This window comes from Athene cunicularia (assembly GCF_003259725.1).
Source record: "Athene cunicularia isolate RWA chromosome 3 unlocalized genomic scaffold, athCun1 chr3_part1, whole genome shotgun sequence".
Lineage (NCBI taxonomy): Eukaryota > Metazoa > Chordata > Aves > Strigiformes > Strigidae > Athene > Athene cunicularia.
Window position 1 is genome coordinate 49212182 of NW_020799097.1, and position 14348 is coordinate 49226529.

Genomic DNA, 14348 nt, shown 5'->3' on the forward strand with positions numbered 1-14348 from the left:
TTTTTCTTTTTTTTTTTTTTTTTTTTTTGCCTCCTCAGGGAGATCTCCACAACACAATGGAGTGGGAAGTAGAAGGTACATGTGTGCTCTGACCTGAAGGTATCTGGGGGAGTATGTTCCTGCCAGGGTTCTGAGCCCATATCTCTAAATGGTGCTGTGCACATGAAGTTGCCACAATTTTCCAGAAAAAAGACTTGCCATCAGTCACACAGGCAGACGAAGAATCCAGTCTGGGCCTCTTACGTAAGAGGATAGCACGTTAACCATTGAACGTTTGTGGGGGGAAAGGTGAAAAAAAGTAGCTCAGTGACCACACCAAATCCAGCAACTGAATTCATCTTAGCATCCTGTCCTCAATGGATACCAAAAATGAAAATATATGAGAAAATTTTAATTACAGGACAAACACTTTGCTCTCTACCACTGGCTGCAGGCATTGAAATACGGTATTCTGGAAAATTATGAGTAAACTAAAAATATTAAGATTTAAAAAAAGTCATGAAAAAGGGGGATTTTAAAAATGGTGGTTTTAGTGATGTCTCTCCCATAAGTTACTGTAAGAATGTTCTCATAAAAAAAGTTTGTGCTTAAGGCAATTTCCCCACCCCTTTGATTCTGCTCTTCAATTAGCCTCCAAGAAAATTCTTTGAAGTAATTAACACAATTAAAGGCAAAATGATGAAAGCTAACTTAAAAAAAAAAAAAAAGGTTTAATGACCAAACTCTTTACCCTACTTCATTTTATGAATGTATCTTTTATCATAACTTGAGACACTACAAAATAAATTGCAGCTTAGCTGCAATAGCCACACAAGGAAAACTCCATTTAAGTTTGTTACTCATTTTCATAAATCAGTCTCAGGCTCATCTTAAACACATGCCAAATATGACCTAAATGTATCACATCTCCAACAAGTAATCATACTCAAGAAAAGTAAAAGGAACATTGGTTCAATTCCCACAGCCAATAAGCAGTTGATAAGGTTACCTTTTGTAAGTGTATATAGTTATATACATACATGAGAAATAGTTAAAGCGAGGGCAATACCTACTGAAATCAGTATATGAAATTAACACCAATAAACCTGTCTCTGTATTTTGCCCACCGTCTACAAAAAATTCTTATATGAGGTTATCAGTGCCTCATTTAGTTTTCCATTAAATTTCTGTTGTCCTCAACAACTGCACAAAGCAATATATTTTAATAGGTCTTAATGTTTCTCTTCCACAGCTGACAGGAAAATATGTTTCTGGTGATATCTTCTAATTGTCCAAGTTGTTCCCTGAAATGCTGGACACAGACCAGGAATCAAAAGCAAAACACTGGTCTTGTTCAACGGAGCAGGATACAACAGCCCATTAGTGAATTATGCAGCAAACATCATCCTTCTCCACTGCTAACATAGTAAAAGCTCCTCAGGGAAGAGCTTAACTCACCTGTAACTTAATTTAAAATTTAAAGATTTAACTCCCCAAGTAATTAATTAAAATAATCTAGATCCCTCATGAAAGAATAATTCATCATTCACAGGGGAGGAAAGAATTATTCACATCAACAAATGATAACATTTTTTAGATAATCTAATGTATATTTCCATTTTTAAGTAAAATTACATCAGGTATGGAAACAATAGTCTACCCACAGTTACACTTGCTTTTGCCAAAACCAACCTGAAGGTTTCTGCCTTTTGTGTCTCAGTAGTAAAAATAAATATTCAATGGTTTGTGAATCCATAAAAATCATAAATAGGTCATTTAGAGCTAAAAGAGAGCTAGCTAGCTCTCTAGAGCTAGAGCAGCTCTGAGAGGTTTATTTAGCACTCAACAAAGAAGGAACAGATTTTCCATTCTTATTACAGAAGTGTAAAAACATCTCCAAATTACTCATAAGACTTCAAGGGTTAAACATACATAAGGTTTGAGCATCTACTGTCTTTAAGAGTACACATTTGGAGGCAGAAAACAAATTAAACTTGCACACCACCACTTCATCAAGTGGTTTCGGTTTTTTTAGTTGGTTGGGGTTTTTAAATGTGAAGTGTACAACTATACTCTCTCAGTAATTAGCAACACCATTCACAGGTTTCATATGTTTGCATTACATTCTACAGCATGGCAACATTCATTCCATCCAGATTTAAAGTATTAGCTTGTCTTCATTCTTCTTCAAAGTATATTTTCTTGCTTTCCTAATAATTATATTCAGAAGATGGACTTATATTTGTTTGTTTCCTGATTTAACACATGGAATACAAATCTTTAAACCATAAAAAGACTACCTAGTACAACATCAGAGACTTTTGGTTTTTAATTCCTTTGAAAAACAGATTTTAAAACATTTCATGAGGTCTAGTGACAGCAGTTGGTAAGCATTTAAACTCTTGGTGAGCTTAAACAGATTTTCTTCACATTCTCAGGACAAGAAATTCTTCCTCTCAGTAACACTCACTATTATGGTTCCTTGTCTACCACTTCATTTATCATAGCCAGAGAAAATCAGGACAAAGGCTTAAATGGCAGATTTCCTAAGGCATACCACTGTGTACATGCTTCCCAAACTGCTCAGTAAATAAGACTTGTTTACACAGAGCTTCACCACATGAGAACATGAAAACAGCTTTCAATATTTAATACCTACATACACACCAAGGTAATCTGAAGCAGTGGTACCACCCAGGGACAATATATTAATCCACACTTGCTATTTCTAGCAAGTCAGTCACCTAGCAATTACAAAAGAAGAAGAGAGAGAGGGCAACAATCCTAGCTATGAAGACACCTCAACTTCTGGTTGCAATTCATGTATAATTCTTAGCAGTTATATGAGATATTTTTTTGGATAAATTAACTATTAGGAAGATGGTATATCTAAAAGAATGTTGTGGACTGAGGATGAGGCCTGTCAAAATTAGAAATCAAAGCCCTCAAATGAAAACATATTCGAAGGAGCTGACTTCATGTGCTCATCTTACAAAGCAGAACATCTATGCAAGTAGAGCAAGATACAACCCATCCCATTTCTAGGTCCACACTTAGAATCTGACCCAGAGCTATGCTGCCAACCATTTACATTCACACAGCTATTAGACACACACTGTGGTTTCAAGATGATTCTTTACAACGGATCTTCATAGTCTCAGGTGGCACTCGGGTAAAAACACAGAGACAAAGCCTGCCTTGCCACCCAGGCAGCTCCTACCGGCTCGGAGCCCAGTGCGAGCACAGAGTAGCAGAGGGACACACATACACCCACTGCAAATCTCACCATTGCTTCACACTGCAGGCTGGCATCTGCCAATAACCTTATGCTTATGTTAATTAAAACAAACAAAACCAACTTCTAAAAGTTTCATTAATAACATTAATAAACTAAAGCTTAGTAATTTTCTGACAAGCCCTGGTAATAGACCCAAAAGATTCAAGGGAACCTTAAAAGTAGAAAAGCAAATGAGAAGGTGAATATTCAGTTAGTATTTTATTTGAAAATCAATTCAAACCAGGAAAACCTAACTCCAGCTCTTTCAAAGTGTCACAGCAATAGGAATGGCCAAAAAATATAACCCCACACACTCCTGTAAACATGCACTATGTGTTATGACATACACTCCAGCCTCCCTCCCCCTAAAAATTTGCAGACAGCAATATGATCCCAAGTGATTCGCAAACAAACAAACAAGCCTATGTTTCTGTTGCTATAACATAACACATAATATTCTTTTTCCCTCTGATGTCATTTTTGTTAACATTATTTTGGAATTTGACTATTTTAAAACTTGGTTGCTATGACACATTACAGTTATTACATGGATTCATTTCCTACTTTCCAACTGGCAAGACTATTTGTTTCATTTTTATGAAGTTATATTATGGACAAAAGACACATAAAATAGACTGTAAATTCTAACAGTAGAAACTCCTTTAATGCCTTCCATTCCTTGAATAAACATGTACTGGAAGAAGGGCTTCCCCCACAAATGCCCTAAAGGTCTCCATACTTCCAGCTTCCTCGAGTCTTCTAAGCCTTATTTCTAAAAAATGGTCTTTTTGCTTTATTACTCCTACTGATAGATTACATCTCATTTCTTGCAGAGTCTGTCAGTGACTCCCATACTATCTAAACTTACAAATAGTCTGAAAGTGACAAATTCTTCCTGTGGACAGTAAAACATGGAGTATACGCTCTCCCCAGTATTTCTGCCTTTAACAACCAGGGATCAAGAACAGATGATGAATTGATCTCTCATCCCTTTACATTTCAGCTTTACCTCCACAAGGCAACACAGGTTTGGGGAAGGCATGTTTTTCCCGTAGATTATTTTTTAATTACTGAAATATGTCATTCCAGACAGATTCACATTCAGAAGTTGACTTCTAAGAGAATGATCCAAATATGAACTTCATAATGTAGCATTAACATCACTGAAATCCTTTTAAAATATGCACACAGCATACCTTCATCTTCACAAACCACATTAAATTAAAAGCAGTTGAGAATCAGAGACAGGAAGGTTACTGGGATAAAAGCTTTGCCCTGTATAACAAACATGCACAGAGGCTGCACTGATATATCATAGAAACCTACATTTTCTGGCCTACGAAAATATATTAATTTTCATAATATAAAAACATGGTGGCTCTGTCATATTCAGTCTCAAAGTTCAGCACTAATTTAACACGAACACAATGCATCTTTGGGTAAAAAAAGAATCATTAAGAAACATATGCTAGCATAATCATTTTTCAAACATACAAAAGATACGCTTTTCCACTTGTGATCACTAAGCTTTGCCTTGTGTATTTGGCCTAACAAGTATTCCATTTAGCTTTTAACAACTTTAAATTTCTGTTAAGTTTGATTAAAAGCAGTCTTAAATCAAGTAATTATGGTGCTTCTGCTATTGGCTAATCATTCAGATGACAACCAGACACAAAGCGTGTTGGCATGGACCATTACCCTCAAATTGCCTTAATCAGGACTATGCATTTGCAGGATGGGTCTACACAAGTGCATCCTGCTACAGACCCAAACCTACTTTGTGACTGAAATACAGATTTTTAATTTTTTTTTTTTATTTTTTTTTTTTTTTTTTTCATATAGACATGTTAACCCTTTTATTAAGATTATTTAGTGGGGTGGGGTGTGTTGAACAGGCAGTTAATGAAAGAGATAGCCCTCATTCCAGCAAGTTTGCACCGTGAGTTTGAAGAACTAGAAAAAAAATGGGAATAGTTAGGAGGAATTATTTTTTTTTTTAAAAAAGAGTTCAAATTCTAGAAAATTATTTAATTTTGAGCAAACTTAGTGGCAGCTATCAAGACAATCAATTCATGCTTATAGGACTGTTTAAGTGACAAATAATAAAAAATAATTTCTACTTGATGTCAAAGAAAGCTCCTGCTAAAGGGAGTACTTTTTGAAACAAATTGAGGATGAAGGCTATGAGGTTTGCTTGTTCATGTTTTTTAACTAGAAAAATAAAGCTGAATCAGTAGTTCCTAGGTATGACTTCTTTCACTGGGAAGAAGAAAAGGGGAACAAAACAAACAATGTTTACTCTACACTTTCATTCTATTAAGACACAGAGGATCACCTGCAGGCCTGCCTTTGTTCTTCCCCAAAATGGAAGAACAGGCATGGAGAAGAACCAGCTAATGCCGTTTTGAAGAAAGGAACTGGAGGAATGAGAAGGCAAAATGGGAACAACTATTACTTTTAATCTAGGTGGAAAAGAAACAAGAGAGATGAATGCAAAAGCTGGAACCCCTGACGCTTCTTTAGGAATAGCTGAGGACTGAAGAAAAGATGACTGTGGTTCACCTGAAGAACCTCCAGCAGGCTGAACAGGCCCTAGAGTTTCTCAGTTCGTTAAGGTATTGAGGCAAATTTCTAAGCCCTATCTGTCATTATAAGTAAAATCTACCTAGTTCACAGCATGTGTCTGATAAAAGCTCATGTATAATGAGTCTCACCAGTTTTCCTATATGATCAGTTTTGCTTTCCTTAAATGATTTTTCCACGCAGCAAGAGAGAAGAAAAAAAATTAAGCTGAAGTGATTGTCAATGCCAGAGAATTGGCAGGGACAATTCAAGGACAGCAAAGCAGCTGCTACAGATTTGAAACTTAATTTTCGTAATAGAACCAGTTTTTAAATTCAGAGTCTTCCTTTATAGTCTGTCAGGTTTGTCTCTAGCAGTAGTTCCTTTAGGGCAAGCACTGCAGACAGTCTGCCTACCCTGAGGGAAACTAAGACACTCAGATGTGGGGTAAAGGAAAGATATTAATAAATTAAGACAATGGTCTGCCACCCCTAGGAGAAAGCAATAGTGTAAGTACGGAAACATCTAATTCCCGAGCTTAGGTTTGTCCTTTGTGAACTTTGTATTTTCCTGAATATATTTACAAAGTGCTGTAGAGGATACAGTGTTACCCATCATTTTTGGAGGAGTTCCGAAGAGGTTCATGGTGATTTGTTAATGGGGTCTCCTGCCACTGCCAGGGCCTCCAGAACAAGAAGAGAAGGCAACCAGGAAGCAGCATCAACAAAAAAGGCAGCAGAGGGGGAAAATACCTCAAGCAGGGGAGAACGCTTTTTGCAAGCTACAAAATATAGGCCTCAGAATGAGTAAAAGCCCTAGGAAAAGTACTTTCCCCCCCATTCTTGTAAAGCAAAGAAGTTAACATATCTAAATGGAAGATTCACTGAGGAAAACTGTTTCCAGTGACCCAAATATGAATTTTGATTACTCTTTGACACTGGTTCTCATTTGCACTTTATATAAAGGCATGTTTGGTAGCCCTCTTCTGGGTCACAGAAACAATTATTTTGAAACTATTTCCACTTATTCAGTACTCTTTTCCTGTGTAGAGCAAACATTGACATAACAGTCATTCACTGGTACATTAAACTTAGTATTCAATATTCACATGCATTACAAATCAATTGTACTTGAAAGCAGGAAAGAACAAATGTGAACATTAAAAATTACCTTTACTTTTAAAAGATGCTTAAAATACTGCGTGCCTGAAGTAAAACCAAGTTTTCTCTAGATGTAATATACTACGTGCTTTCAGGACTGGCTGGCACTTGCATCTGCTCATTATACATTCAGTTTCTTTCTCACATGCTTGAAACCCAAATTTAAGAAATCCCAAGGTCTTCCATTTAATCACTATGAGTTGTACATGAAATTCTGCTGAAATCTTCATATTCCCTATAAAAATACTAGAAATTATCAATATCAGGACAGCATATTAGTTTTCATTGTAAATAATTCTATCAGAAAATCCCAAACAGCATCATTGCCCACTAAATACACTTCATTTACTAATACTACCCTACATCCTGAAATAATACATTCCTCATAATTACAGAAACCTGGATTCAATGAAAACATTTAAATGAGAATCATTGGGGAAAAAAAGCCAATTATCAAATGCGAGGGAATTAAATTTGCAGCCTAGCTTTAGCACATCTATACTTCCACACAATCAGTGAATGACAAAACCAGTACCACTACAGTTGAAAACTAGCTGTTTACTCATCAATTCAGTGTCTCCCAACATTTGTAGTAAACCCATGATCACAATGACTACCCTTACTTCTTGAGCTAGGGTTTACTAATGCAGTGAAAAAAACAACAACAAAAAAAACACCAATGAAAAGGAATTAATCTTTGAGGAAAAAAAGCACCAAACTTGAGTAAACACTTTTTTATTCCTTCACTACACTACAGTCTACCCACTACAGAGGTGGCGAACAGGAAGGCCAATACAACTTAAGACTGTCAACTTATATCACTCAGAACACTACTGTATGCACATCAGATTTCCTAGCTTATGTTCCCAATTGTTTTTTTTTTAATATATATACACATACACAAGCAACTGGCTAATATGCTTTACCTTCAAGAATGAGATACTCACTCGCAAACCCAACAAAAATGTAATGTTTTACCAAAAAAGTTAAGGCCCCTTAAATGTGAACTTCAAGCTCAAGTGTACAATTTCTGATGCAACTCTCATCTTCTGGAGTCTACTGACAGCTCTTCAGAAGAGCAGTAATAACTGATGGATATGAGCATTTAAGTATATAAATTTAATATTGCTGGTGGAGAACATGAATAAAAAACACACTGGTGAAACATGCAGGAAGAGAAACAAAAAACAAGATTTGGGAAAAAGAACAAACAGCACACATCTATTCATCCCATTCCACCTTACTACAGCATAAAGGATGAGTGTGACTTACAAAAATGGATTCCCTCTTCCCTTTAACTGTACAAGACAATGTTAAGTGGTGGCTGAGTGAAAATCATAGTAAAGGGCAAGGGTACAAGGAAGAACATGGAAGGAATCGAATGCAGAAGGAAGTTTCAGTCCATATATGAACCTAGAACAGTTTAATTTCTTGTGTGTCTTTTTACCTTCCAAAGCTAACTTTTCCACAATAGCTCTTTGTGAGTTCATTCAGATGTTTCATATCTAAGAATGGTTTACTTGATGGTAAGTATGGTAACAGAAATCCTTAGGCAGTACCAACATTTAGAAGAGACATAACATGATGAAGGTTTCTGAAGTTACTACTCAAGTCTACCAAACTTCGCTAAGAGAGACCAGCCTTTCTTGAAAGAGAGAAGTTTCTTGATGGGGTGAGTCAAAGCAAGAATTTAACTCCAGTGCTTCAACTGGAGCTCTCCTAAGGGCACCTTTGTTTCTATCAGCTATACAGAATGCTTTGGGAAAGGCAAACTTCCTATAAGCACCATTATTTCAGTAATTTTGGAAATAGTATCAAACATACCAAGCAGGAAAAGCATTTCTGCATTTCTGACATCACTGCTAAGACTTTCAGCTTTGGTGGCCAGTGCTTCCAGGAAGTCCAACAGATCTCTGTAGTATACATGGGAAATGACACTACTGCTACCTCGTAACTAACTTCACAGGCATTCTGACCACAATTATAAAAATCACATCTCCCTACCACAAAGACATTTTTTACAAAGTGTTACAGCAGGCTGAAAAAAATAATAAAATTTAGTGAATGCAAATGTGTTTTAATTTCTGATCCAGCAACAGCGGGAAAGGGACTTTATGCCCCCAAGGTCCATTACAGATTGAGCAATTCAGTAGAACCTGAAGACTGTAGTAAGTTTTAGTTCTAGAAGCTCTAAGTTGACCAGACCCTCTGCTTACCACTTTTGAGTATCCAGCTGCTGGCTATTTTCAGAGTTAACTCATTAGCCCCTGTCAAGTAAATAGACACTTTCATTTTTTTAGCCCAGGAACAAAAAAATGTTTGAAACAAGTTCCTAAAAAGCTACTGGTAGTCAATCACGGCACCTACAATTTAAAAAAAAAGGATAGTTTTAAGGTCACCATTCTGTTAAGTCAAAATATAAATTCACAATAACAATTCTGTCAACATAAGGTTGGAACAAATCCCTAGGTCTACGCTGAAACCAGTCACTAGTGTAGGAGGGCAAATGCATGCTGCACCTGAAGTTACAAGATGTTACTGAACTAAGCCATTTCAAGTTGACAGAGAAACAGAACTATCAAGAAACCAATGGTTTTGGATATCTTGACTGAAAAGCATGCAATCTTGAAGCTACTCTGGATTGCTTTTTATGTTTGGTCCTTAAAATGGCTAGAGATCTACACAGAGCAGGCTGCAACAGAACAAAACCTGGTCTATTGAGGCTTTTTATTTCTGTAATAATCCCAGAAAATCATAACTAAGTCTACTTAAGCTTTTATCACCAACAAACAATTCTGACAGAACTAAAATATAATGGTTCCTCCCACATGCTAATGACAGAATGGCTACAGCTAAATGGTATCCCATAATAATTTTACGTGTATGAAGTGTTCCATTTCATTTAGTGATATTATAAAAGTGATGCATTGGCCATAACATTTACTGTTTACAATCTGCAGCAAGCTATACCATTCTCAAGGGAGATTAAATAATCAAGAAAATGTTATTCACACTATGTATCTGAGAAAAGTAGATCTCTGTGCCAATTACAGATTCTTTCCTATATTAAGAAGGAAGTGTGCTAGCCTAGAAAGGAGGGGGAAGAAGAAAGATTGGAGATCTGTTTGCTTCCCAACTGAAAGGAGGCCATACATTCACGCATTGAAAAAGTTTTCTTTTAGTCCCACAAAGCCTGAAGAGCAAAGAATTTAAATGTTAGTTTTGAGCAGCTGCTGAAAACACTTCATTATAGGGAAAGAAAATTGAAAGCTCTGGAGAACCGTACAGTGACTCAGAGGGCTACAAACAGAAAGACCCAGAAGTAGTCAGATTGCAATTTTGTTACCAGAGTATCCATTAGAGGTGAATATTTTAATGATAGCATTTTTTAAAGTATTCTTTATTAATGTTGCTTATGCACCGTTTTTCTCTTAGAGATCACAGTGATTGATACAGGCTGCAATGAATGAAGTGTAACACCTCCAGAAAACAGATGCTACATTATTCATTTTGCAGATAAGTAAACACAAGTATGAAAAATTAAGTGACTTGCTCTAGACAGAGAGCCAAAAGCACAGCTGTGAATATAATCCAGATACCCCAGCTTCCAATGATCTGTTAACCACTAGACATTAGCCTTTCTAAAATGAAATGTAACCTTTCCCTCACATTTCACTCTTTCTATCAAGTCTGGCAAAGCCAGTACTAAGGATGTTCACTTCATGTGGCTGACTTAAGAAACCAAAAACTTAAAACTAAAAAAAAAAAATTTAAAAAGATAAACTCTACCACACAGATTACAGAACTCCCAGGTGGCTCATTGTAGGGCTCAGTTACCGTCTCTGCCCTCCCAAGAGCAGAGTCAGCAATAGCTCACAGATTTAAAGCTGCTGGCCAGGCACAGGCTTGGTAGGAGGTATCATGGTTGCACATCATCCCACACCTGCTGCGGTCCTGATTCATGGCAGGCACTTATACCCAGGAGCTGCCACCACCGCATCCAAATGAGAGGAAGAAATGGATGGGATCATCAGAGAAACATATACTGCCCCAACAGCTGTTCCTCCACATGTCCTGTCTCACATGGATGGTTATCTTTAAACTGCCTTCTTTAAGGCTCTCAGCATAGGCTATGTGTTGCAACAGTCTAGTGACCCAAAGCTCAGCAAAAGGTTAAAAATGCTCATCAGTACTCCTGCTACACTAAAGGTTTTCAGTGTGGTGGCGATCATGTCTTGTGCTGCCTCAGCTCAGAACCTATTCCACACAGATAAAGCAGAGGGTTTTCTACCAGTTTAAGAAACCCCACATGGCCTAAGGAAGACCTGAAAGGCTAGCAAAGCATTTAGACAGGAAGGGAGGGTAGACACAAACACTGATGACAAAATGCCATCAGTCAAAGGTTAAAGAAAATGACTATCACTTAAAGGTGACAGCAAGCAATCTTAATTTGATTGTCACCACTTATAACCTCAAAAATGAGTAGAAACTTGAGAAACAGCATGTGCAATTAATCAATTTTACTGCACAGATTTTTCGGATGATCCCACAAATAGAAAAAAATTTCCTTAAGTGTTGGACTACTTAATAGACATACAGTATTTATGCACTCAGTCTGAAATTAGAGTTGCAGAACATATCCATCACTGAAGGTTGTTTTTTTTTTTAAATAACCAAAGAGCATATTTTGGATACTCATGCTTTAAAACATTTGCCTGAACACACAACAGGAAACCTATGTTACTTTATAACAGAGCCAGAGGTTCAAAACCTGTATCTAGTATTGAAAAATCAAGACCTGTTTCCCAAACTGCTATGGTAAACCAGAGCATGGATCTTAGACCCATAACTAAAATAAATCACATTTACAGTCAAACATACAACAGTCAGATTTCAGAAAGAGATTATTAATAAAGAACAAGGTCAAAATTCACCTTATTGCAAAATCATACCATAAAACAAGGTGAGGTGCAGTTTGTGCATTACTACAGGTGTACTAAAACTTGTGAGCAGAAAATCAATTCTTTTTGTAACACAAAGGTCAAGGCCATTGGAAATGCACCTGCAACTAAGCCTTTGGAAATACTAGTGTAGCCAAATAAGAACATCCAAATGCATCCAAACATGCACACAGTTTTGGTTTTAGGGGAGTAAATACTGACTTTTGTTTCCAGCATGACACATCAGGTTAGTAGTGTACTCTGAAACATATATGAACTTAAAACCAAATTGATTCAATCCTGCTGACCCTGTGCATGATTATATTCCTACTGGTGTTCCACAAGACACATGCTTACAGAATTAAGACCAAAACAGCCCATTTAAGACAACAAAATAACCCCCCCACCATCACAGCTCCACCATGAAACCTCCAATCACACCCCAAAATACCGTATTGAAAATTAATTCACAAATAAACCAGCAACTACTACACATTTAACAGAGTCTCTAAAGCTAACACAGAAGTCCCGCTTTAGCACTGTGGGTCTCTATGTTACTTCCATGACTGCAGCAGAAACTTAAGGACCCAAAACCACTGTGCCTTGGTCCTCCTGTTCCCTGCATTCCATCAAGCGGCCTTAAGATGGATTCAAAAGCAGAAAAACATTTTCTTCCTGTCCTTCCTCTTAAAAAAACCCCAACCAAACAAAAAATCTTTCCTAAGCTTATCACAGTGTCACAACCCGCCTTTATAAACAATTCAACAAAACCCTCTCCACTGGCATTTTCTAAAGTCGGGTATTTTCCATTTTTATTAACGAGTTGATTTGTTTCTTCCAGAAAAGTCTACTTAAAGATAATCCTCTGCCCCAAAAATGTTTCTTTAGAAAGCCATGTTTGTCCTCTGTACTCCTTTTGTTCACTCAAGACAACCAGATTTAGACAGAGATTGAAATCTTGTTTTTATATCATTACACCATAATTATTCAGTTGCCAAGGACCACTACATAGCCACAATTTTTATTCTTTAAAGAAAAACAGGCCATTTGTTTGGAAAAAAATGCTAATTTTTGTTTTACAACTGTTCAAAAATACCAAGCATATTAAACTTGGGTTCTATTAACATTATTGTATTTGCAATTATAGCAAACAATTCTATCAAACAAAAAACACCAACCCACAAAAAAAAAACCCAACACCAAACCCTCAATTCCTTTGGAAAATTGCTTTTCTTTTTTTAAGTTTTGTCAAGCCTCTGGCATTTTATTGTTTTAAAAATTGCCGCCCTTCAGTTGTTGTTTTACAATCAAAGAAAACACTGACCAACAATCCCAAATTCTGATTATTGGCAGGAACACAAGTTTTCCATCAGTTTGCCTTAAAAATAAAAGGGTGGATAATCAGCTTAGCAACCATAAAAATCTCAACAATATACAAAACTTACCAGCTCCCAGCTGGATATTCCAAAACAGACAATAATTTCTAAAGCTCTTAGTAACAAAATACACAGTTCTGAGCAGTGCCATTTTGAGCTTTTAAGTTGATTAGTTCCTCTGTTTTTTCCAATGGTTTTCTTACAACATAGTTCTTAATACTAAAATATAACCATTAGTGAGACAGCCATATTTCCTCCATTATCAGGGGATTTTTTTTGCACATTGCATAGGGATACTCATTCATCGCACGTGGCATGACAGCGAAGCAACTTCCGAATAACGGAGAATAAGTGATGGGAAAACCTGTTGCTCCAAGGAAACGAAGCTCCCGGAGCGGAGAGCTAACTGGCCACGCAAAACCTCACGGTTCAAGGCAGGGTGACCGGAGGGACACACCGGTTATGGCACCTCCAGGGTCGCTCTCGGGCCCACATCTGCCACGGCCAAGGCCGTGAGGGCCCGTGAAGCGATGCCGACGGCCGACCTCACCTAACAACTGATGAAGCCTAAAACTTCCCACAAGTTTTGACAAGTCTCCCAAGGGCTGCCGGCGCTTTCTACCACTGAGGCCGGGGCCGAGACCCCAGCATCCCCGGCCCCCCCAGCCGGCGGGGCGGTGGGCAGCTTCTCCCCGGCGGGCCGGGTGCTTACCGGGCGGTGTCGAGCAGCGGGTGTTTGGTGCCCACCAGCTTGCGGACCTGCATGGCGATGTTGCTGAGCTCGTCGCTCAGCAGGCACCGAAGGCTCATGAAGGACGTCGGGTACCCCACGATCTTCTCGGCCTCCGACACCACCTGGCTCCAGGGTGGGCCGCCCGATACTAGACGCCGGAGGCCGCCGGCGCCGCGGCCCCCGCGCCGCAGCAAGGCGCCCCACATTCTTTTCCCCCCACTCCCCGCCCCACCGCCGGCTCCTCTCTCCCGTTACTCGCCCCGGCGGGGCCCCGCAGATCAATCAACCGCGGACGAGTCCCCCTCCTCGCTCGCTGCAGCA

General features: G+C 38.2%; 1 protein-coding gene across 2 annotated transcripts in view; it reads right to left on the reverse strand.

Moving 5' to 3' along the window:
• The window catches only part of PDSS2 (decaprenyl diphosphate synthase subunit 2), a 124140-nt gene extending 109798 nt beyond the window's left edge, over positions 1-14342 (reverse strand). For both annotated transcript variants that reach the window (XM_026845864.1, XM_026845863.1), the window contains exon 1: positions 14007-14342. In XM_026845864.1, the coding sequence (XP_026701665.1) occupies positions 14007-14233 (227 nt within the window). In that variant the 5' untranslated portion in view covers positions 14234-14342. The remainder of the gene's footprint in view (positions 1-14006) is intronic.
• Positions 14343-14348: the final 6 nt, after the last annotated feature.